General features: G+C 37.6%; 1 protein-coding gene across 1 annotated transcript in view; it reads right to left on the minus strand.

Annotated features, from left to right (window-relative positions):
• LOC113228654 overlaps positions 1–26,699 on the minus strand; it is a 52,249-nt gene that overhangs the window by 15,887 nt on the left and 9,663 nt on the right. The window contains exons 13-31 of the mRNA XM_026462010.1: positions 26,517–26,659; positions 25,846–26,019; positions 24,852–25,079; positions 24,620–24,721; positions 23,503–23,664; positions 19,846–19,947; positions 19,603–19,694; positions 19,367–19,484; positions 17,985–18,104; positions 17,121–17,219; positions 16,542–16,649; positions 12,324–12,419; positions 11,480–11,568; positions 11,244–11,367; positions 10,537–10,731; positions 3,041–3,100; positions 1,011–1,260; positions 883–936; positions 126–296 (exon numbers count right to left, since the gene is read on the minus strand). Coding sequence (XP_026317795.1) covers positions 126–296; positions 883–936; positions 1,011–1,260; positions 3,041–3,100; positions 10,537–10,731; positions 11,244–11,367; positions 11,480–11,568; positions 12,324–12,419; positions 16,542–16,649; positions 17,121–17,219; positions 17,985–18,104; positions 19,367–19,484; positions 19,603–19,694; positions 19,846–19,947; positions 23,503–23,664; positions 24,620–24,721; positions 24,852–25,079; positions 25,846–26,019; positions 26,517–26,659 — 2,487 coding nt within the window. The remainder of the gene's footprint in view (positions 1–125; positions 297–882; positions 937–1,010; positions 1,261–3,040; positions 3,101–10,536; positions 10,732–11,243; positions 11,368–11,479; positions 11,569–12,323; positions 12,420–16,541; positions 16,650–17,120; positions 17,220–17,984; positions 18,105–19,366; positions 19,485–19,602; positions 19,695–19,845; positions 19,948–23,502; positions 23,665–24,619; positions 24,722–24,851; positions 25,080–25,845; positions 26,020–26,516; positions 26,660–26,699) is intronic.

Here is a 26,699-nt window from a genome sequence, read left to right on the forward strand (position 1 = left end):
TAAAAAACCGATTATAGGGGCTGTAGTTATGTTAATAACTTAATTTCGCTAAAAATGTCTACTACGTTAGTAAAGAGGGCAGTATTTTGTGGTTTCTTTTCGTAGAGGGGTGTAATCTTTGTTGCTGGGTATACAATTACTTACAGTATGTTCAAGCAATGCATGCGCAGAGGCGGAGCGTAAGGAGATCATATATCCGACCATAAACGCAAAATACAACAGACCGACTATCTGCACCAGCATCACCATCAGTGCGTCACTCGCCCCTGTCAACAGTATTGGAGCACACCCACATCCTGTATGGATTACAAATCCTTACATAAGATAAAATTTTAAATTAATAATATATTTTATACGTCCCACTGCTGGGCACGGATCTCCTCTCAGGTGAAGCGAAAGGACGCCAAATGCGGATCGGGGACTTTACAAAACGGGTTCGGAGAAGCTTCCTCACATGTGCAATTAGGCTGTGGAATGAAATCCCTGTCGGGGTTTTCCCACAGGAATACAGCATGGAGTCCTCCAAAATGGGTTTGAGATGAATCCTAAAGGGTTGGCAACGCGTTCGTGACGCCCCTTCTTGCAGGCGTTCATAGGCGACGGTGACCGTTTTCCATCAGGCGGGCCGTATGCTTGTTTGCTGCCTACATAATATATAAAAAAATACGTTTTCTGAGAGTTGTTAACCTTCTTCGACGTGCAGGTTGCACTATGTATTCCTTCATAGAAAAACTAATGATAAATTTCAAATTAAATTTCGTACATACATTCCTAAAAACTCAGAGTTGTGAGGTAGGATTTGAACCCACGGCTTGCGAGGTCAAACCGTTACCAAGCCTTACTGAAACTTTTATATATTTTATTTATTGGATGCAAACTCACCCATAAACAATATAACCACCCAAAATCCCGTATACACATACTCGTTCAATGCAACTGAAAGTTCATATAAACGAATGAATTTAAAGAATTTAATTATAAATGATTCATATTTAATCAACATTACGTACCTGCTTGAACATTTTTCTCAGCGGTAGACATAATCAAAGTTTTACTACAATTGACATAAATATAGTGAGTAGGTATATTTGTGTCGTTAACAAGTTTCATGAACGATTTACACGAGTTCATAAATATGAACGCCGTCATGAAATTTACAAATGTCATTGCTAAAGGAAGAAATTTAAACATCACTACAGCTGGATTTATATTCATTATGTTGCTTTCCCAGTATGTAAAGGCTCCTGTAAGCCTGGTCACCTGAAATGTTTGTGTACATTTTCAAATCTAATAATGAAATTCCAAGCTCTGTATGTATAAGTACCATATTTACTGGAATTTATGGCATATACGGTTATTTGTAAAATACTAACAACCTCAAAGGTCTACATTACTCACATTTGAACAACAACTTTAACTCGTCAGGTGACAAAAGGTAAAAAAAAATTAAGAATGTTTAAAATTAAGGTTATTTCCTCACGCCAACCACATTTCATACAATGATTTCACTGTATTCTATTGATACACGTCACAATACACATACACAACATTGAAGTAAGTAGTTTACGCGCTCATTTCAATTGCTTTTATCACTTCAGAATACGGAATTACTTCACAATGTTTATTTATTTGTCAACAAACAAAAATGCATCATGGCCGGCTCGCATGCGTGTTGCCGACGAACTTAACATGACTTTTAATAATTAATTAGATTTTATTTCCCTAAGCATATTTAAATAGATCGCTTTAAACGTTAGCAGTAGAGCTCTTTGTGAAAGAGTTCGTCTAGTGAGCCATGTTACCTGTTTCTGCCGCCAAGCGGTAATGAGTATTATTGCGTTCCGGTCTCGAAGGGTGCTGGTGAAATTACAGGCACATGGGACTTGTCAACTTATGTCTCAGGGTGACGGGCGCACTTACCCTTCAAATCCGGAACGCTGTAATGCTGATATTACTGCTTGGTATACATATGTAAGGTGGCAGTACTTTCCTGGACGAACTCTTTCACAAGGAGCTCTACTGCCCTTAAATGGTGATACTTGACAACTCTATGCGTTAATAATAGAAAGCGCTAGCGTAAATACCATTCCGATGCAAAACGCAGGAGCGTGGGTCTTACTACCAAATATAATAGATCTAAAAAGTGCCACATGACACGACAAAAACTTAAATTTTTTTATTTTTAGTTTTGGTAAATTTATTTTATTATGTTTTGTAAAAGCAAAAGTTGTTGTTTATGATGTTAGTACTGTAGTCCTGAGAGGTTGTTAATATTTTACAAATAACCTTGTATACTTTCTTCGCGTTTATAGTATTTTAGGCCAAGAAATACCTTACATAATTACTTAATTAATTACTTACATAAATCTTAGTGAGACAAGTAATTTAATTTAAAAAATATTTGGCAAGGTTTACAAAGTAAATAATGGCCGGAAATGATAGCCAAAACAAAATGAGACGGTAGGGTAGAGTATTTCCAATCGATTTGATTCTTACATTGTGGCCCAGAAATTTATGGTTCAAAAGTTATTTAACTTTTTGTGTTTTTTGGAAAATTATCCACAAGGACTTTTGAAGTGTCTTTTTGCATTATGCTTCTGATGTATATACGAGTATGTTTTTAAAGGAACCCTTTTTATAAAATCTTTAAAAAAATGTCAATTGCAAACAGCTTTTTAGTGAACAATTCTCTCTTCTTTTTATCAGTTTTTAACATAAGAATATTTTTTTTCGTTTCCGTGTCAAGTTCAAACAAAATCACTATAGGACCTATGTTGTGGATCAGTTCATCATTGCCTTTAGCGATTTTAACAGCGTTTAACTTGGATGCCTACTTTTACCGCACGAGAATACGCAGAAATGCGCTTCTATTACCGTTAGAATAACCGTTTTTTCACATTGTCAGCTTTGCGGGATCGCGTTTAATGCGGATGGCTCAAAACCGTGAAAATTAGTGCAATAAAGATGAGGTCTACATCCAGCAGTGGTCTTATATGGGCTGAATATGATGATAATGATAGTGTTAATAGTCACGTCTTACCAGACAGATCCTGTTAAGGCGGAATAGATCTAAATCCACTGACTCGTTCACAATTCTGAACTGAAATCAAATATTATTAAGTAAAAAATTATTCTCAATCTCAGAATCAATTTATTTGGTAAACATTTACGCAACATAACACATGCATATAATAAATAACATATTTACGTTAGACAGAAGGATAACAAACTAAATTAAATGTAGCATTATATTAATAAGCAATAATTAAATTATATTAATAAAACTTAATTAAGCATTATATTAATATAACTCTCGTTCTCCATCCGTCCCAAATAATTACTGTCACATAAGTAATATTCGACCAAAGTAAACCAGAAATAGAGACGAAATTTGTAAGTCAATGCGGAATGTCATTTAATTTGTTTGAAAACTATTCTGTCAAATTATTACTGTGACAACTGCGCTCCGATTGGCCAGCCCGAATTCGAGACAATTGACGGGTGTCATCAATTGTTTCATTTCAAATCGACCAGACCAGACTTGAGCTTTGCTATAATGGACGAAAATTGCAAAATTACGTACTTAATTACTAATGAAAATATGTGATTCCATTTGTTTTGTAATTAGATGTTTTGCTGTTTTTCGCACACCGCCGAATAGAACAGCCCCCATTATTAGAGAGCCCCCGTTCTTTATTTTACAATAAATACAGAATATTTTTGGAATATACGGACACGTTCACACAGGGCAGTTATTGGCACTGTACAATTTCAGTTTTGTAAGTTGTGATTTCAGCGCAAACTAGAGTTGATATTTAAAAGAGCTATAAGGCCCACTTACCTGATGAGTTGCCAGGATGGACGGCTCTTATTTCGTCTCTATTTCTGGAATGAAGCTTCATACTAGACATTGTTTATTAATTAGGTCCAGTATTACTTATTTGACAGTAATTGTTTCGGACAAATGTCGGATGGAGAATAAACCCCCAGATCTTAATTAGAGAATTCCCTGTACTGTAAGTGCAGAGCAACGGAATTCGCTGTACGGTACTACCCAGAACACAAAGAGCTGAACCAATTCATAAAACTTCATTTCCCAAATTAGTCCTATCGGGAATTACACCCACGACTTCCTCATTCAGCGCCCACAGTGTAAACCCTGGCGCCAACGAGGTCGTAAATCAATATAGAATTAAAAATAATATTAAATTCCGGTATATATACTGCGAAGAGGTCATATTTCTTTACAATCTAAATATACTCCAATACGTGTAGTAACACTCTGATAAGAAGCCTTAAGTTATTATGTTGTTTGTATAGGTATCGTGTATTATATTGAGTCTTTGTGTAGTATTACAGTCGACATTTGAGTGTACACTAAATAAATAATTACAGAATGAGGAATTACTTGATCTACTGTGAGCTTATAAGGAACAAATCTGGTTCCATAAATTTCAGATTATGTGATAAAACTTCAACTTAATTGTTTAAATTCGTATCATTACTTACATAAAGTTGAACGCTGTCATGTAAAGAGTGAGATGGAGCTACATAATGAATCATATGAAAAGTAAAAATGTACTGATATAGGAACGTGCGAGAAGTGTTAACCGATTGTATTCGAAAAGGGAAACATTAGGTAATTTATCTAAAATAATTTTATTATTGATTATTCAAAATACGTTATTTTATAATATCGATCACTTTTCAGTGTAAAATGTGTTGAAAAAGACAATAGTTATTTGTTATGCATGGCTGCAAAGTTGTTGCTTAACGCGAGTGCTTGTATTGAAACCTGTGCAAGCGAAGGATCTTAAGATTGAGGCACGAGCAAAGCGAGTCCTGAGCGTAACGAGGGTTTCAAGACACGAGGCACAAAATAACTTTGCTGCCGAGTGAAACACTTAACTTTTTACCTTATAGCGAGGAAAATGGCAGATGATAGAAAAATAGTTGAACTATAACAAATCAGATGTTCATACTTAAAAAATTATTTAATAAACAGAATTACTTATCGTTGTCAATTTAATTTCAACAATAATAAGAATAAAATATACCAACGGATTTATAATACATAAATAATGAACGACAAATCACGTACATAAACGTGTCATTGTTATTTTTTTCATTGAAAGAAAAAGTTAGGTGCACCACAGTCCATCGTCAAGTTAGAATTTCAAAAATCTTTTCCTAAAAAACGCTTTTGCGCGCAGATTTCTAATGAGAAAGAAAGCCTTTCCGAGCTAGTGATGTGAAAATTTATATGTTACCTATGTCTTGTCCTTTGAAATTATTGTGGTGAGTTTATTATTTGATAGCAGAATTTGTACGCATTTTATATCCTTACATTTTTATTCAATAATCCAATACCAAATTTAGCGCAATATGAACATTAAATGTTAGTTTACGATCTAAATCAAGTCAATAAAATTTAAACAAGGAACTAACGAAATCAAAATGTAATAAAATTTAAATTAAAGACAGAATCTTGTAAAATATGCCATTTTCCAAAATGAAGTTAATCACTGAGTAACTTTTTTCAAATGTTTACTTTGACAGCTGGGGTCCCACTATGAGCTCTTATAGCTATCCTGTTTAAGCCCGTAAGTTGGATAGCCTGTCAAATTCGCACTATGACCTAACAAAAACAATTCACTGTCCATGCAGTTTACGTTCCCCATTCGAAATCCGTTCACCTTTTCTTTCATAGTAAAATCGTATAATGATGTGTCATTTGCCATGCACATGGCGGTCTCATCTGTCAAAATGAGCAATTCAAAGAAAGTTACTCCGTGACTAAATTTTGTTTTGAAAATGTCGACGTTTTGTTACATTTTTAAGAAATTTCGTTTAAGTTTTATTATATTTTCAGTTTCGTAATAATTGCATAATAACTACGTTGTGTGAGGCAGCTAAATACAAAGTTATAGGGTGGAACAAGCATGTTAGTGAAGCCCACAGGGAGGCCAGGCTTTGTTTCCAAAAATGGATTATGTGTGGCAAACCCACGGTGGGGTACGCATTTGACGCCATGTGCTGTAGCCGAAAAATATTTAAATCTAGGCTTAGGTGGGTTCAACAGCACCAAGAACAAATCAAAATGGGCTCGCTACACAAGCGAGCAAATCCATTTTGATTTGTTCTTGGTGTTCTTGTTGTTGGTCCATGATGTGTCATGGCAAAAATTATTTTCGTAGTTTTGGGAAAGTCACCAAGAAAATGGAGGCAAGACCTGGACTCTCTGTTAGTGTCAATGGTATCTCTGACTCCAAGAGTATTGCTAACATCTTTAGAGAGCATTTCAATGTAAAGTCTTCCAGTGACACGACCGGAGGGCTGCAGGTGCTTGACTACGAGTCGGGGAGTGACGTTCATGTACGTTTTAGTGCGAATGACATTTGTAAAATATTGAGGGAAATGAAAAGGGGAAAATCTCCCGGTCACGACCATTAAGGTGTCGAGCATTTGCAGTTTGCCGGACCACATTTGCCTCATCTGTTATCATTACTATCTAATCTCTGTATTAGTCATTCTTATTTGGCTGTGTACATGACGAAAACTATAGTGGTTCCTATCATAAAAAATAAAACCGGTGACACATCTGACAAGACGAACTAACCTATTTCTCTGGCAACAATTACTGCTAAAATACTTGATAGCTTACTGAATGTGCAATTGGAAAAATATTTGAAGTTACATGACGCACAGTTCGGCTTTCGGACCGGACTATCTACTGAGAGCGCGATCATATGTCTAAAGCACGCCGTTGAGTATTACACACATAGAAAAACGCATGTTTGTGCGTGTTTTTTAGATCTCTCCAAAGCTTTTGACCTTGTAAATTATGAATTACTTTGGAGGAAGCTTGACGAGGTTACATTTCTCAGGGAACTTACACGGTTGTTTAGATGTTGGTACGCGAGTCAAAGAAACTGTGTCCGATGGGGGGACGTCTTGTCGGATGAGTACGGTCTGCAGTGCGGGTGTCAGGGTGCCATATAGATAGAGTTTGCTTTAATAATATAAGTTAATTAATTAATATAAAAAAATAATAATAATAATAAGTTACGCCGATGACATGGTGTTGCTGAGGTCATCTGTCGGTGGCTTAAGAGTACTTATAGACATATGCGAATCGTATGCCATGAAGCATAATCTTAAATATAATGTGCTCAAAATATATGGTTTTTTGAGGCGGGAAGTAAGTGTCCATCACATGTCCGCCCATTCGTCTTAACGGTCAATAGCTGAATAGAGTGACGTCCTTTAAATATCTTGGTCATGTTATAACAGACGATCTGCGTGATAATGCAGATATTGAGAGTGAACGTTGAGCATTAGCAATGAGAGCTAATATGATAGCGCGTAGGTTCAGTCGATGTACGGCACAGGTAAAAGTGACTTTATTTAAAGCTTACTGCACATCGCTTTAAACCTGTAGTTTATGGTGCAGGTACACACAAAAGTTACTGAATGCAATGTGTGTACAGTACAACGACGCGTTCAGGGTTCTGTTGCGGCTGCCGCGACACTATAGTGCGTCCGGGATGTTCGCGGATGCGAGCGTTGACGGCTTCGAAGCGACTTTGCGCAAGCGCTGCGCCGCGACAATGCGTAGGGTGCGCGACAGCTGCCACAAAATCTTGACAGTTGTTGCACACAGATGGGACAGTGTACTGCTAAGGCATTGGCCCTCTCTTCATTTAAATTTACGTACCAACATAGTCATTTAAGTTTTTGCTGTAATGCTAACATTTTTTTGGATCTTATTGTAGTCCGAAATACATGCATTTTTTATTTATTTTATAATTTGTTATCTTACAGGGAATTTTTTCTGAGTGTTCGATCTTTGTATTAATAATTATAACAAACTCGTGGAGTAATTTCACAAAAAGTAACTGAATATCAATTCAATAAAAATTTAAAATTTGTTATCTTGCTATGTAGTCAATTGTCAATAATTAAATACTATGAACTTTTTTGATTAGTTTAGTTCGAGTTTCCCGTCTACAGAGTATTGTTGATAAATTATTAGCATGAATGTACTTAATTCATTGACTTACAAATAAATGGACGACGGGTCTAATACAAAAACCACGAAAAAAATGTCCCAAGTCAACCTATTCGAAATTTAAATTGTAATGTCATCGCAGTATCGCGCTGTCAGTCGAACAAATGAAGACTAAAGCGGAGTTTGGCGTTCTGTATACGATTTTAGCGCCTTACAAGTGCGGACACTTTTTAGCGCGGACCCGACGTCCATATAATTGTAAGTCAATGACTTAATTGCAATTTTTAAATTGTGTTTTAATAATTTTAGTGACTTAGAAAATAGAAAATCGTAAAATAACTTTTAAATAGTACCAAATTAGACTTTAACGCATTAATCAATGAAAAATGTACAAATACAAGATCGTTCCAATTATGTTATCAAATAGCAAACTCACCTTATTCATTTCAATGATAATGATTAGACATGACATGTAATTTTGTCTTACGATAAATTGTAAAGTATGATCGAAATGTTGCCGATATTACAATATAACGTAATAAGTATAGTCAATAATAAAATTATTTAAAAAATATAATTAATCTCATTTTGAACACAATTGGTTAATAGTGCTTGAACACTCCCGGGCCAGTACATCTGTCTATTTCTTTCATATGATTTAGTATGTAGTTCCATCTCGCTCTTGTTAGATGTCAACTAGCCAGCCAGTGACAATAATTAATGTTTAAAAAGTAAAACTCATCATCTTCCCTTGCCATTCCCGTTCAACTTTGTGTACGTCATGATACGAATTTAAGCAATTCAGTTTTACCACGTCAAGTGATTTGCATGGAACTTGCCTGGTTGCTTATAAGCTCATAGTAGGCCCCCTGAAACCTTTAGTTGCACGGCAAATAGCACATTCAACTTTGGCTTTTGAACGATCAGCGTAAACTGCATGAAATTTGTCTTGTTTTTATGAGGTCATAGTTCGAATTTGACATTCAATTCAACTTACGGGTTTAATCGGGATTGCTATAAGAGCTCATAGTAGACCCCGGACTTTTTATTGATACGATTTTTTTCAATAACTAAATAAAATAAATATTTAAATTTCATCTATATACAACTCTAAAAACTATTGAGTAACTGAAATTTTGGCTTAAACTATTAAGTAGAGTATATATCTAAGTGTCTATTTCATTGTTTTTATTGTATCTATTAAGATAAAAAATAAAATAATAATAAATAATGCACACTCATAGCCCCGCACTAGTGAAACCCTGTATCGCGGGTACCATGAACACACAAATAGACAACCACAAATTACACGCAAACTCACGAGAGAAATAAATGTAGATCATACAAATATTTCTCCCGGGCCGGGAATCGAACCCGGGACCTCAGCGTGACAGTCCAGTATGGTAACCGTTGGGCAACAGAGGCAGGTAAATTACATTATATTTATTTGGCAGCCCAATTAGAGGGTACTACCAGGGCTCCGTGATTCGCTCGAGGTTACGCGATAAGTGCCTACCGCTGAGTGTATCGCTGACAGTGCTAGCGTTCAGACAAGTTTTTCATTTACATTACATTCAATTCGGTTCCGTACGACTGCACACGGCGGGCAACGTTATTTTCACCTCTTGGAGCGCGTGCTTAGATTTTTCCCTCGTAGTGAGGGTCTGGTTTCATTAATGAGGTTTAGTAAGAGATTAAAGTATTTAGAGTAGGTAGTTTCGATTTTGGTTGGGAATGATGTATCTGTTACGTAGTAACTATTAAGTAATCTGTGGTAATACATGCAGTGAGTTACAGTGTTCGTTAAACGGACCATTAACGGTGTGCGCTACCATGGTCAGGAGACTGTTGGTAATGGCGCGCGCCCGTTGCATCAAGGTGGCTTGTCGCACTCTTATTAAGGAATGGAAGCTACCCGTATGTGCTGCTGCGAACGTTGCTGATGTGCTGCAGTAGAACGGCAGTTCCAACAGTACATTGAACGCATTTTTATATTGGAAACGTAGGACGCTTTTTGCTTTTTGAGTAAGTGCAGGTGTAAAACGATTGGCCGTAAGTTTTGAACAAAGTGACCTTCACGTCTACTGTACACCTCGCAAATCTTCGGTTTAGCATATTATTCCTTATAGTCAGTGAGTTACACTCCCTCTCTGTATCCATGTCATCTTTTAGCGACTCGGTGATCCAGTGCCTCAAGAATTTAAACTCCGACACTGTTTTAAGAGGAGCGCTTCCGAGAGTGATTGGCAGTACGGGAAGAATTATCTTTAAATATTAGTTTAGCACCTGTCTTGAACACGAACATTTCACTTTATTTTCGTTATACTTGAGGCCTTGGACCTTCGCAAATCGCTCACATATTTTTAAGGGCACTGATCGAGGGGCTTAACAACACTGTATCACGTAATTAACGTTGTTGACATATTATACTAAGTGGAGTCCATAAAGATTCTATTTTATTGTCTCTATTAAGAAGCCAACACACTGTTAGAATGTTTAAAAAACTACAGATATTGTGTACTCACTAATTGCTCGAAAGGGAATACAGCAATTACATCCCAAAAAAATGTCGTCTTTATATATCGTGATACTGTGAAGAGAGGATGCTTCACGAGGAGACACTTGTCATCGTAATATCCCACATACGACATCACTATTAAGTCAAAATATAGAAATATATCCGAGTAAATGTACTTCGAATTGAATCGATGCCGTTGAATCTGTAAAATGAACGCAACTCATTCTGAACCGATATTCTGATCTGATATCATCATCTACCCATGTACGGCTGGTCTTCTACTTATCGTATCGATGGCATACACTATAATGCTTGCTACGGTGGGAATTTTGCCAATTGGCGTAAGGTACACACCGATTGTTGCCCATGGTACGTCGTGTGAGGAGACTCTTTTGGTACACCCCTACGAATCTCTCGCATCTTGATATCGGTAAACCGTAGTATCTTAAAGTCTAGTCTAAACTTTAGCCTAATATGTGTTGGGGTCAGTTTTCAGTCGGTTAGGGCAAGTTTGATCACAATGTTTTCCTTCATTGTTCGAATTGCAATTTGTTTAAACATGGCTCAGTGTTAATGGTCCCTCGGAATCGAACCTAGTATTTCTGATATAGTATGCAAGCGTTCTTCCAACTAGGCCATCACTGCCTAATATCTGTCCAATACGCTAAACCAGACTACTTAATGACAAGTACTTGCATTGACATATATACTTACAGCAATATTGTACGGGATAATAAACATGTAGTAGAGCGCGATGAGAAAGCGGAGTCCCGACCAGCACTTAAGGAAAATCCCGTACGGCGTGATGGATATCGGCAGGAACACATATCTCATGTATCTAAAAAAGATACAATGTAGAGATGTCATATATATAGATACCAAGTTATACACGTTATAATGTTGATAGGACATTCGTCAATACATAAATTTATTGTACCAATCACTCTTACCGAAGAATTCCCAGTTTGTCGAATTCTCGATGGTAATCTCGCTTATCTTCGGGGCTGTACAACATTACGAAACTGTCCTTTATTTCTCGCTGCAACAAGTTTTAAGTCAGATTACGCTATTAATGACGCAGTCACATTACAGGTACGTGGGGATTGTTAACTTATGTCTCAGGGTGACGGGCGCCGTGGCAAGTACCCCGCAGATATTTACGAGTTAAGAGTCCATACAACCTCAAATGGCTTTGGTTGATTCCGCATGAAAGTCAAAGTGTTGAATCAATCACTTTGGGAAAAATATATAGTAAAATTGAGGATATGCACTGATTACTGTACGGTATGAGATTTTACAAAAAAACCGCGGTGTTCAATATGATTTTTTTATATCAACTGAACTAAATAGAACACGTATAGTATACGTACGATACACATTAAATTACATACATACATTACGTACATTTTTCAAATGGCTTTAACGTAGTTTGTGAAAAAATAAATAGACCCAAGCAAAATGAACCGTATCAGTACGAGAAAAATTAGAATTCGAGCTGAGGTAGTATAGAGTGGCACCGTAACTGTTATGGACCGGGGCGTATCGCTTATCACCAGGCGCACGACTTGTTCATCCTGTCTTTGTTGGCATGTCAATGATCCCTTCACTTGGTGTCATAAAAAAGTCAACAACTAGAAGTATATCGATGTCTGTCCAATGAAAGCTATACAACAATACCCCACGATATCAGCTAAGCAAAACAGTGAAGTAGAGGAAACTCCCTAGACATTTAGTATTCATTGAATGTGGCAAATGTAACAAACTTGTGTTCGCATGTAACAAATCCTAACTTACCGCAAACCGATTTACTTTGACTTCTATTCTACCAGTAAGAGGCTTGGCATCTTCGTACTCTGCCGCCATTTCTAAGAGCTCTGGGTTCTGTAATACCTAATACAATAGAAAAAATATTAATATATAGAATATTAGAATAGAATAGAAGACATTTATTGCAACGCCACAACACATAGATACAAAAAAAAAATATTGGTACCACTTAGACAAGCAAAACAAAACAAAAAGACGTAATTAACAAAATTAAAATGAAATAAGACAATAACAAACAAAGAGCAAAACAGAAAAATACTAAATATAACAACTACAAATGTTGTACTGTCATGTGTGCGGTTATGGCGTATGCAAAAGGACTTCATTCAGCTTATGCCACAGCGGCCATTGACTGTGGCGCTGGTTTTCAATGAGCCCTGAGCTGAGATGAGTGACAGACGTGTGTGTCGCAAAATAAAATAAACTAAAATAAACTGCTTAAATAATTGCGTATGTGTTCTTTGTACGTTGTGTTAATGCTGTGTGTTGTATTATAGATCGCAAAAGTATATAATAAATATACCTACTGTGTGCGTTTATAGTGTGGTGACGTATTACATAATAAATAAAATCATATAACTCGTTCGCTCCGAGTTGGGTTAGACGAAAGATGCGCGGACTGACGCACGGGAGGGATGGGAGCGCTATTTGACAACCGGTACATCACCGATCACACGTTTGTATTGTTTAATGCAACTTACTACGTTGCGTTGTAAACAAGTTTCGTCCTCCGTCGTCGTAGGTATTTACTACGCATAATAGCATGCAATCTCCTATACCATAACAGGTAAGTACCATTTTTATTACAATAATTGTAGAATATCATACACAATTTTATATTATATTGAATAGAATATTAATTAAATAGCATGAGAATGAAATAGTATACATAATATAATTGAGTAATATAATTGCGGTAATAAGAAAGTAAATAATTAATGACATTTTTCAGGAACAAACAACCAAATTTATTATCTCCATATAGGCGCATATTGCACGTGTCCCATCCCGCAAATAAAGCAAAGAGAACGATTACTGCCGCGGACCAATACCTTTAGTCGAAAACAGTGCGGTAAGTGCCCAGGTTAACTTAAACTGCATTATTTTGGATATCTAACAGATGTTTTTTATATTTGCTTTTAAACGTGTGCACTGATTTCAGACTACGTAATGGCGGCGGCAGCAAAACATTCCATATCTTCGCTGCGGTAAATTTGAAACTAATATATATATATATATAATTTGTTAATTAATAAATTTATTTATAAATAATATAATGTAGTAGCAGTAGAGCTCTTTGTGAAAGAGTTCATCCAGGTTAGTACTGCCACCTTAACTAATTCTGCCGCCATGTAGTAATGTCGGCATTGCTGTATTTAGGTTTTGAAGGGTAAGGGTGCTGGTGAAATTACAGGCACATGGCACTTTTCAACTTATGTCTCAGGGTGACGGGCGCAGTGGCAGTGCCCCTCAGACCTTTGCGACTGAAAGCTTTGATTAGCACTGCAACTGTTAGGCGTGTAGCTTACTATCAGGCGCGCGACATGACAACATTTAAGACAATTTTTCACTCCACTACGCGTAATTCTAAACAAGATATTTTCCTGGAGTCTGTGCATGTGTCATCTGTCCCACACGTCTGGTACTTTTCTTGAATTAACTGGTCATAGTATTCCATTGAAATTCCCCTGAGATTACATTGCAATTAGGGTAATATTTGTTATTCTGCTAAAATCTAGTCAATAGAGTGTCAGTGGAAAGTGATGGCATTCATTAATTCAATCACTAACGATCGTTGTTGCTTTACTAAAACTACATGGAAATTATTTTGCCTATCCATATCAACTGCGAAGTAGGACTGCTATGGCCCGGATTGCAGAGCAGGCAGTGCCAGCGCAAACACAATTATAGGTGACTTCAGATCTTATGTCCTATGGTCGGCAATGCATTTGCTAAGGATTTCTTTCGTTATTTATTTTATTTTTTATATTTATTGTAATGGTACAAATTACAGAAAACAAATTACAGCATTATTTTCAAACAAAATTATTTTAAAAAGAAACATCAGTAACTCTGCATTCTAATTAGGACTGTATACAGCATTCAGAAAAATATAGATTGTGCGCTCTTATGAACAAAAACAGTAATAATAATCTCAGCACAGAGTATTAAAAAAACCGACCTCAAAAGTACGTGGAATTACGTCTATTTGCTAGTCGACAATATAATTCACAATCAGCATTTGTTTACAATCACATTAACAAGATATTAGAAATATATCCCATGCAGCAATATGATTGTAAGAAAGCTCTTATCCAATGGCTAAATACTCTTACGTATGAGGAAGTGGAAAAGCTGCTAAATCGCATATCGTAACCATCTCATTTCACATTATAATACATCTAAAACTATTTATTACACACATGTAGATGCACATAACACACACACAGACTTACACTCACACACACACACACACACACTAAACATTCTCTGATTTTTATTATTATTATTCTTTTTAAATTATTATAACTAACCCATTGATTCGATTTAAGTTCTCAAAGTATGTTAGCTAAGGGAAGTTGCGAGGCTTTCCCAACACAAGCATAAATTTGCTTAATGGGAATATCCTCATCTATTGTATGAAAAAGTTTTGAGGAATAAATACATTTTTATTTTTATTTATTTTTTATTTTTTATTCGCCTTAAATTCGCCACTATACAGGACTTGACACTGGAGATAATAAAAATCGGTTCTCACTACTCAAAGTATAATGAGAGAAAAACACCTTGAACTGGAGAAATAGCACAATCAACCATTAAAATAATTGCTCCTTAGTAAAATTTAGGCTCTATTTATAAAAATGAATCTTCTGAAGTACCTCCTTTCCAACAAAAAAAGAATCATGAAAATCGGTTCAAAAAAAAAAAAAAAAAAGGAGTTATCGCGTAACATATATACAAAAAAAAACACACAGTCGAATTGAGAACCTCCTCCTTTTTTGACGTCGGTTAAAAATATAGAAGAATATTAAAATAGAAGAAGATCTCAAAATAGATCAAATGACGGACTTTTTGAATGCCGGAAGGCTATCACGGAATACATCATGGTTACAATATACTCCATCCCACGATGGAGGACAAATGCGCACTTATTTTGTTAAGTGCGCATTTGTATAAAAAAGAGCTGTTGGTTTATTTAAAAAGCTATTAATTTCAAATGTAATGTGTTAATAGCAATTACGTAAACCCAAGAACTCGATTTATTTGTATTCATATTTTATATTCTTAAATGTGGGATGATATAAATGAGCATATTATGAGGTTACTTCCTTATTATCCCAAATAAATATAGGCGAAATCCGCTGCTTATCATTGACTGAGCTGTCTAATTATTTATCCTATGGATATCATAAAAACATATATTTATAACAAGATATAGGTAATTCTTAATACAAAGATTGAACACTTACAAAAACCTCTTTCGATCCGGTTGAATTCGAACCGACAACGTCTCCTATGTACGCTATGCCATAGCGTCTGGCACGGCTTGCTAGGAGATGTCGGTTCGAATTCAACTGGATCGAAGGAACTTGTTCTAAGTTTTCGATTTTTATGTTAATAATTATAACAAACTAATGGAGTAATTCCATAATAAATAATTGTATATCAATTCAATAAAAACATAATTAAGAAGTACGTAAATAATATTTTGTTTTGTTCAATCATTGCATAATAAGGGTTCTGAAAGCCGAGTACCGCGTTTAAGTCACGACGCTTTGCCGAGTGGCTTAAATTATTATTTAGGCCATTCGTTAGATACGAGATTTTAAGACTTAATTGTATAATTATGTAGCATACAATACTTTTTCTAAGAATAAGTTAACGCTACAGACCATAAAACTAAAGAGATAGAACAGATGTGTCCGTGATTGGCCAAGTACTGCTTATATTTTAACCAATCATGAGATGAGAGGCAGTAGAGCGTATGAGTAGCATCTTATTTGATGTATTAATTAACAAAAATACCACGTTCTTTTTTTTTAAACTTATTTTTTCAGTTCAGTAGCAAGTACCATAGGCAATAGAATTTTGGTTCAGAACTAAAAAGAGCGCATTTCTGATTTAATTTATGAAATTATAGTTGACCGATTAAGTACAGAAGTAGAAAAAATAGTTTATATTTACCACGAGAATCGGCTGGTTAATTTCAGGAAAAGTGCTCCAACACTGCAATAATGAACTATATTCCATGTGTCGAAGTACACAGTTTGTTGCTGTTACGACTGTGTGCACCTAAAGTCAATAGTTTCTATTAAACAACATATACAGAGTAATTTGTAAAATACTAACATCTTCGCAGGACTAGATTACATATAACATCATAAACAACAACTTTTGTTCTAGGCTTTTTATAAAACATAATAAATTTACCAAAAACAGAAGTTTTTGTTGTACTATCTGATATTTTTTAAATCTCAGCAGCGCCTCACGCATGCTGTCGTTCATAAAAACAATTTTGGTTGTGGTTTTATTTTGCTACCGCACAGAATTACCACCGTTTAGAGCGATCTATTAATATTTTCATTTTGGAACGAAAGTGAAATCTGGTGAATTATTAACAGTCACAGAACAAAAAGTTGTAGCCTATGATGACAGGTAATATAGTTCTGTGAGGTTATTAGTATTGTACAAATAACCCTGGTAGGTACTTTACCTTCAATTTAATAATTATCAAAGTAATGTTTTGGAAAGAATAGTGCTTACCTTTGGTAAACAAAACATCATTTCGACAACACCGAAGTGAGAACCAGGCGCCAATGAACCAACTATTTTGCCACTATTATTGAGCATGTTACAATGACCCTATAATAAAATGTAACATATTTCATATAGCAGTTTACATGTACCCTTAGGGTGCGTTTATTCGACACGAATTTCATCGCATTCACCCCGTGCGGCCGCTACGTTACCGCTGCGTAGCGACCGCGTGCATCTAACTGTCATGGCAAAATGCGCTCTATTTATTTAGCTTTTACGTTTTAACTTAAATGAGCGTGCCGGCCACGTAGGCGAACTGGTTTGAATTATGCAGAGGAATTTAAATGTTGTTACCTAGGAAATAGAATTTAGATTCGCCGTTAATGTACATGAAGGCGTGGTAACTGGGCGCTCGCCGCGCGGCGGCCGCGCGACTACTTTCGCCTCGTGTAACTGGGTGCTAATGGTCTGATAAAATAGTAAAAGTCGTGGTTGCCTAATGGTTTGACCTACCGCCTCTCAAGCAGAGGTCGTGGTTTCGAATCCGGGCTCTAACTTCTGAGGTTTTCGGAATTTATGTGTGAAATTTGATATCCAATATACCATGAGCTTTTTGGTGAAGGAAAACACTGTAATGAAACCTGCACGTCGACGATGGTACACAGCCCTCGGAAAATGTGTGCAGTCCCCAATCCGCACTGGGCCAGCATGGCGGACTATGACCTAAACCCCCATCTGAGAGGAGATCCGTGCCCGGAAATATAAATGATTTGATAGTGATAATGGTGTGATAGGAATTTTTGAAGCTAGTGAAGTTGGACGAGATTTGTAGCCCTGAACGCGCTATTATATCTGTACTGAAAAACATACTTTTTGCAAGATGTACATGTCGCGGCTAATATCGGCAGCATGTTGTACGATCTCGTCTTCCGGCAACACTACCGTTGTAACACACCCCGCTACGGTTTGTAAAAAATCCCGACTGCAGTCCTGTATTTGTAATTATTCTTCAGTTATTATTATTGATATTTGTACGTAGTGCCTATATTAGCAAATAACATAGAAGAATTAACAATAAATAGTAAATCGAATTAAATTATAACAATTTTTATAATTAAGTATAGACGCTGTTCGAATTGCTAGTACTAGTTAGTATTAGTATAATAAGATGACTCGATTAGTCAGCCCTCGCCCGCGGCGCTACAGGGGCGAGGGGAATGCTCGCAAAGGGAATTGAGTGAGGAGCGGGCGGTATGAGCTATTTTAATTTAATTCAGTTCGTTAGCAACGCGGTTAGCAGTCACACGATTTGGCAGGTCACGATTACTCTGTAAGACATTCACATGGGTTTACAGTGCCAAAATGAACTATGTACGGACATAAAATTGGTAGTAGGTATAATGTGGGAATATTGAAGGAAAAGAAAATTGGACCTGGTTTAGGCTGATAATCAACAAGATATATATTTAAACCGACGTCATAAGTTTCTGGAATTACATCTATTTGCCAAGTTTCATTGAAATCGGTTAACGGAAAGAGGGTGAAATACAATAAACCGGATTCGTCCCCTAATTTGTCACCCTTAGAAGCAGAATATTTACCATTTCCTACAAAAAGAAATTGGTTCACAATTGAGAGCCTCCTTCTTTTTTCAAGTCGGGAAAAAAGGGAAAACATAATAATTAGATAATACACGCAAATAATACACAAACAGGAAGCAAATAACTATAACAGTAAATAATCAAGTGATAAGCCATAAAATGTGCATGCTGTGTTGTTACAGAATCCGTCGTCCACTCAGCCTAGTGTCGTCTCAGTACATGTGTTACGGACGCTGCTTTTCAGTAGATCCAGTAACAGAGAACATAGTAGACGATACAGACGTGTACAATTTGATATAGTTGTAAAATAATGGTGGTAGAAGTTTCTGGACTGTCGGTATAGTCTGTGCGTAATATTGCACAGCAAGGGAAGATATAAAATTCAAGAATAATGAACGTTTCAAGTCACAAATATTTTAACTCGTGTGCATCTTGCACTGTAGCCCCCGCGCCCCTGTAGGATCTTCGGCGAGAACTGTCTTATGCGGCCTATCTTCATACTTAGTGACTTGCTTTAAAGAACATTAAAGAAAAATATCAGAAAAAAACTGTACAATGGATGACCTGTGAGATACAGAGATAGATTAATGATTAAAATCCTGTCTTCCTGTGATATCCTTTTAAAAATTATATTATATATAGTGATGTCACCTGAAAAAGTGGACAATGCAGAAGTGTTTCCACCATTTCTATACACAAAACTTCTTGCTGAATATTCACAGACATATCTTTGAATATCTCGTCTACCGATACCGCCTGGTTGTAATACCTGAAATTTCGATAAATTTGTCATCATAAATACAAAGCTATAAAATGCGAAAAGCGATAACTTGCTCAGTTTAGTCTTGAAGCATTCCTGAGACAAGAGTGTTAAGCACCATGCTCACCATTGTACGCCGAAGAATTTTTTAACGCGGGCTTTGATTTTTGCACTGACTCGATTTACTGTCAAGAAATAAAACAACTCCCTCATAGATTCCTAAAAAACATAAAAATCAGAACACCAAGTACGAAAATAAAAACAATTTTAATTGTAGGTTTACATATAGGTTTATTGCCACAACTCAAAAAAATGCAGAAATATCATAAACGTAAATGCTCGGTTATCTCTAAAATATACTATAACTGACCGTAAACATCAATTTCCTCTTTGTCGATAGGAGGCACGTGGCACAAATTCTTGCAATGTAAAATATTTGCATATAAGCACCTACAACAAATAGAATTACCACCTGAAAAATGAAATTGATTATTACGATAATGATGATTGTAAAAAACTTTTTTATGACACTAAGTAAGGGGACGAACAAGTCGTGCGCCTGGTGGTAAGCGACACGCCACTCCATAGCAGCTGCAGTGCCACACAGAGTTTTAACCGCAAAGATCTGAAGAGCACTTCCACTGCGACCGTCAGGTCAGTCCACTTATGTCATAGTCGCCCTGAGACATAAGTGGACAAGTCGCATGTGCCTGTAATTTCACTAGCACATTTACCCTTCAAAACCGGAACGCAGTAATGCTGACATTACTGCTTGGCGGCAGGAATAGGTAAAGAGGCAGTACTTCTCTTGACGAACTTTTTCACAAGGAGCTCTACTGCTACTAAATATTAAAGGGCATTTTATTTAAAAAAATATATACATCATTTTTAACAACTTTTTTATTTTATTTATATATATATATATTATACAGCCCCATAGCATTATTGTAATTTATCAAGTCATTGTGAAATTTATAAACAGGCATAGGCTAATAGTAATTCATAGAAGACAGACGGGCCATCCTTTGTCTCATAAAACCTCAAACATTCATTACATTTACATAAACCATCTACTCGCAAATACATCACATTTAGTGCAGACACGAGAAGCATATTAAAACTACAGAGCTTCCTCAGCAGATGGCATCTACGTGGCAATAAATGAAATTTAGTTAGGCTTCGTCCCTGTCGGTTATTAACACGATCACAGCGTAGCAGATTCCACTTGCGGGAGATGTCCCACTAGTTTGGAATTCTCAACTGACTCCAACGATTACGATTCAGTAACAGCAATAACGTCACTTGCGTGAGCAAGATCACTTGTCTATAAAAATTCTGCTTGGTAACCTCTGACATTTTATACATATATTATGCTGATGTAAGTTACACTTAACGGGTTACGTTATAATTTATGGCTGTAGCCTTTGTTTCAGAAAATTATGCACATTTTAACCTTTTTTTTACGGGGGGAAATCTTTATAGATACCCCTGAACCCAGGGAAACTCAGGGGCTACGTGGGGACTCGCCCTCCAGACTGGAGGGCCTACCGCACTAAACCCCCCCCCCCCGGGTTTACCTCCCGCCGGTTGAGTCGGCGCCGTGGGGTCGGTGCACATTCACCACGACGCCGCGCTAACGGAGGGTAACGGCAGGTCAGTTGTCCTCCGACCGGCCCCCCAGACGAATGAGGCCGTGCAATGCAGGCTTCGGAGTCACTGCCCAGAGCCCGCTGACCTCACTAGGGGATCAGGCGAGCAGCGAACTGCCTTCGCCTTCTCCCCGTACGTCTGCGCCGAAGCGGGTGCGCGTCCGCCGCGTCCTCGCGCACCCGCTCCGCAGCCTCCTTTTACGACATAACGTCTGCGCAAAAGGAGCCCACCGCCTCCCAGGACTAAGGAGTCCTGGAAGGCAGCAAGGGCTGCCGAGCATGGCGGCAACCACGCCCGGCAGCGAGAGGTCCCGCCCTATTATCCCGGTCAGCACCTGCACAAGGTGGTACGACAGTGGCCCGTGGGACCGGCTCACCCACTTTACGAGGACAGGACGGATCGCCCCTATGGTACGCGCTCCATAAGGGGGATCCGCCAAGCCCTCTTTCCACCGGTCCCGCATGCGCTGCGCCGCGAGGCGGCGCTCCCGCTCGACCTCTTGGGGAGCGGGGTGCTCGCCTCGGTCCCTCATTCCCCGCCGGTAGGCGTGTGCCCTGTGCCAGAATCTCGGCTTTAAGGTCCCACGGCGGAGTACCGGCGAGGATGCATGCGGCAGCGCAAGCCACCCTCTGAGGCCTCGTCAGCAGCGATTTCGTCGTCACTGATAAGGCCCCACTCCAAATGGGAGCCCCGTATACGGCCATACTCCGGGTCACCCCGGCGTATAGCCTTCTGAATGGGGCTCCCGGCCTCCCGAGATTGGGCAGGAACCGACCCAAAGCCGATGCGGCGCCCACTATTCGGGGAGCAAGTTGCCGGAAATGCTCCCCGAAGTTCCATCGCCGGTCCAGGACAAGGCCCAGATATTTCATCTGGGACATGACCGGGACCGATACTCCCACAATGGAGATGTGGGTGCCTGCCGGCACCGCCCAGCCTCTGCCCCTCCCGCCGAAGACGGCCACATCCGTCTTCGGCACGGCGACCTCGAGCCCCAGCAGTTGTATTCGGCGGACCACCATGTCCGCCGCTACTGAGGCTTTTCGGGCCGCCTCCTAGGAGGTGGTCCCCCGGACGGTCATCAGCGTGTCATCGGCGTACGCGATGTTTTAACCCTAGCATTTTCAGGGCACTTTTCAGCTGACATGGACTTATCCAAATAAGCTGCGGGTACATGCAATTTACATCCAATTTGTATGATTTGCAGGCGCCTTTTTCTACTATGTCCGCTGTGGAAGAGCTCTGTTCAAGTGTCCTTCACGCATAGGTTCTACAGGTATTTAATACAGGTACTTAATCAACACAAGACACCACGTTCCATCAGAAGACCCATCTTACGGTTCTCACCCTGCCCCGACAGACAGTTAGTACTTGCGGTGTAGCATACTGACAGCATACGACGTCTCTGCTTTCTGGATCGGGCCTCCTGTCATTTCCCGTTCATGAAGGTTCATAAAGGTTCACAAAGATCCTTAATAGACATTTGTCGGCCCTTATCCAATTGTGTCTACTTCGTTAGTTGACTTCTTTCTTACCTTTACTGATAGATCTATTGTGTAACGCAGTTTTGTTATTTCACAACCTCATTACTTGATGGTATTGTCGTAGTTGTAGGTGGGTCACGAATTTTGATGAAATTCATCAAGACTTTCTTGTTGATTGCCTTGACCTTACTCGTGCGTATGATAAAAGCAGAATGGTACCACCCCATGGTGATTACCGTGTCCGCGAGCTGTTTTGTCCAGTATATGGTTTTGCTCGCTAAGTAATTAGATCTCCAAAGTGGCAGATATGTACATGGATAATCGGCCTCCAAAGATTGCGTTAGTGGCTAACTGGATCAGACGTAGATACAGAGTGTGTAGATTGATGATGTTATCCATGCGCAGCAGCAACTATATTGCATCTGAGGGGTGACGCACTGGTGGCAAGTTTGTAGAGCTCGCGTTCGAGTGTTAGTCAGACAGGTAGAGTTTCTAATTTCAATTTAATATTTAATTCCGCCAGATGTCAGGGAAGTTCCTGTTTGATATAGATCCCGTATGATACTTGTCACATCACAACGCAACGTAAGATGATCGCCCGCTGAGTGATAGATCGACGGAATCTACGAAGGACGCGTAGTTTTACGAAGACATCCCGAAGATGGTAAACGAGGGGCCGATATTTAAGTGACTTGGGGTTTTACTCAAGACAAGTAAAATTTTTAGAAATAAAAAAGCAGCACTTAACCGTTCACGCCAAACTCTGGCCGACAGCGTTTTAAAATATCGACCATAACATCAAGTGGTATTTTTGCGCTTAATGTCTAAGACGGTCCGTTATACGTCGAGAACAGACATAATGATACAGATGTTAACAGTAGAAATCTATTTACCACCCAAAGATCATAAGTGCCCGGTGCCAATTCACCAATACCACTGCCAGTAAATACCGCTGTACCAAAACCGAGTGACGTTGTAATAGGGTGTTCGTGTTGAGCATGGTTCGTCACAAAAACCTTTGTTTCCAAGAGAATCAACTGGGCCATCCACGAGCTCTAGAAATAATTTTAAATTACATACCGAAGAATTAAAAATAATCGTACATCAAATAATAATTTGCACCTTTAGTGTTACAGGACACAGCTGCAAAATGACAACTTTTCAGAACAAAGATTTAAAGGTTCTACGAATGAATATGGTCGTTGACTTTTTTATGCGCAAATAGGAGAGTCACAATATTTCACATATACAGAATTTGTTTCGTATAATTCGTATTATTTCAGTGACTTTAATTTTTAAAATCTTTATTGTTTAAAGAGGGTTTTGTTCCAATGAATACGTCACCCTCGTTATGACACACATAAGACTTTCATGTGTAATTTCAGGGAAACCCTGTGTCGGGTGACGGATACACACATAGATAACCACAAATTACACCCAAACTCACGATAGAAATAAATGTAGGCCATATACATATTTTACCTGGCCTGGGAATCGAACCCAAAACCTCTGCGTCGTAACCAATCGGCCACGGAGGCAGTTGATAAGCACTATGCCAACTTAATTTTTTGGTCATCTCTGTTTTAATTTTGTTTCTTTTTTATTTTTCACAAAATTAGTATTTTTGAATTTGTTTCCGAATTTTGTTTTTCGTTCCTTAATTTTTTTACGCAATTCGAGGAGCATAACGTTAGTAAATAAAATAAGCCGGTTTACATTAAAAACAACAAATGACCAAAAAATTTAGTTGACGTAGAGCTCTTTGGAACTATTGAAAAACACTTTTTACTTGTTACATGCGTCATTATTATACCGAGAGTACTAATTATAGAATCAATATTAGGAATCCAAATGCTACAAAATTGTGCGCCGTGCACAAGAAGGAATTTAGAGTAAACGTTTAGAACCTTTTATGTTAACGTTGACAAAAATAATTCTCACACCAATAATAATTTGAGTTGTTGCACTAAAGTATCTTCTTCAAAGTATTAACACAATAATAATGCTTACTTTATGACATTGTCTTTTAGGACATGAATACATGTATAAAAAGGCTCCAGACCAATAACAGAATATAGATTGCATAATAGCGAATCTAAGTACTATAAGAAGCTGGAAAAACAGAGGAGAATCGTTAATAGATAAATGACTTGATACAGACAAATGGTATAAACGCAAAAGCAGCCTAATTGGTCAAAACGTTATATTATCATGCTTAACAATTAGATTCATTATAATTTACCTTAGTGTTACTATCAAAATTCCTTTGCCATTTGGAACAATAATCCCATAAGTGCCAAATTTGCAGTACGGGAAACAGTTCTGAGGCCTCCACCCACATCGAGTCACGGTCAGGAAACAAGGTTTCAATGAAAATGTACATGGGGAAAACAGATATTATGTCCATGTAAAACCCAAGCGAAGACATTTTTTCTTCTGCTATCTCTTTCACGGTTACCTTCCTCATATTCTACAAAAATAAACCTTTAATACATTTTTTATATTGCTTTAGATTTATTGCCTAACTATCTCTCTTTGAAAATATTAGTAAGTTAATTTTTTGTGAAATAACTCCACTAGTTTTGTTATGATTATGCCTACAAAGATATCGAACACAGAGAAAAATTTTCGTTGAACCGGTGGAACTTGAACCCACGTCCATGCTGCACCGTAGCAGTGCTCTAACCATCTGAGCCACAAGTCCAATTACCAAGTCGCCGAAATTCTCCTGTGTTTTTGTTATAGATCTTTGTACTTCGTCTCCGCCAGTGATATCTAGTGAGAGATTTTTGAATAATCTTGTCATACATGGCACATGATGTTGTCACCACCGACGCAGATGTCACTATTCGATCAAATGTATTTATTGAGATTTTGTGTGAAATAACTCTACCTTCTAGTTTTGTTATGATTATGAACATGATATAAAATACAATTTTTTTGTGTTCGATTTTTCTATTCATAATCATATTAATATTATTATATTAATTAATAGGTATTCAGTAATAGGCTTTCAGTAATAGGTATTGTCTTTTACCCCTTCTTATCAATTTTAGTCTAGTTTGCCTTGTATTAAGATTGTAAATTTAAACTATAAATGAAATAAAAAAAACAATACCTAAATATACTCACCATACAAGAACAAAAAAAAATTACCTTTAACGCGATGGGCTAAAATAATAGTGCCGTGCTTATTTGATTATAGGCATCGTGCTCAGGAGACTGGCAAAATTTACCTTTTTGACAATACAAGTGGTCAGCTGCCTGTAGATGTTTAACAACAAGCCAGCCATAATGATGATGTCAATAACCTTCTGCGTTTCCGAGGTCGAAAATCCGATCGCACGGAGAGGCGACGTAATGCAAACATACAGGACCATGAAGAAGTGAACCACGTCAAACGCATGAACCTGAAATCCATCATCTTATTAATTATCTAACAAACTTATAAAAAGCACTTGCAAAGTTTTGGAAAAAGAATAAATGTCGATAATTTTATTATTGGAAACAAATAAAAAAAATACCTTTACTTAAATAACTCATGGCAGGATAAGGTGGAGTTACTATCCTTAACAGTGAGGAAGCGATTAAGACGAAGAGAAAGTATGTACCTTATGGGGCAAAATAGCAAAGACACGACTCAGCGAAATTTCCATCTCGGGCGAGACAGACGCTGATTTTCAGTCGCTCTTTTTTCAGTGGACATGTATCAAAGATTTTTAATTCTAAGTTATTATTTTTGAATCAGAGTCATAATAACACTACACGTTGGCTTTTACAAGTTAGAGTTATCCAATTTTATTAATTTGTGCCACATTTTCATTCAAGTACTTTGATACACTCATAATCATAAATAAAAGTTTATTAGATTTTTACACGGATGTTAATATGCAGTTAAAAAACTTACTAAATCTGTATCAGCCTCGAGAATCCAGGGGAAGTTGGAGTTGAGAACAATACGGGGTGAATCGACAGTCGTCACGTTATTGCACAATTTATACAGCTCTAAATATTCATCAGTAAATTTCGGTAGCCTCTGGTTGTTTTTATCTAGAAGTAAATTGCAAAATATAACAACGGCTGCAACAAT

This window comes from Hyposmocoma kahamanoa, unplaced genomic scaffold (assembly GCF_003589595.1).
Source record: "Hyposmocoma kahamanoa isolate Upper Pololo Valley unplaced genomic scaffold, ASM358959v1 232, whole genome shotgun sequence".
NCBI classification, from domain to species: Eukaryota; Metazoa; Arthropoda; class Insecta; order Lepidoptera; family Cosmopterigidae; genus Hyposmocoma; species Hyposmocoma kahamanoa.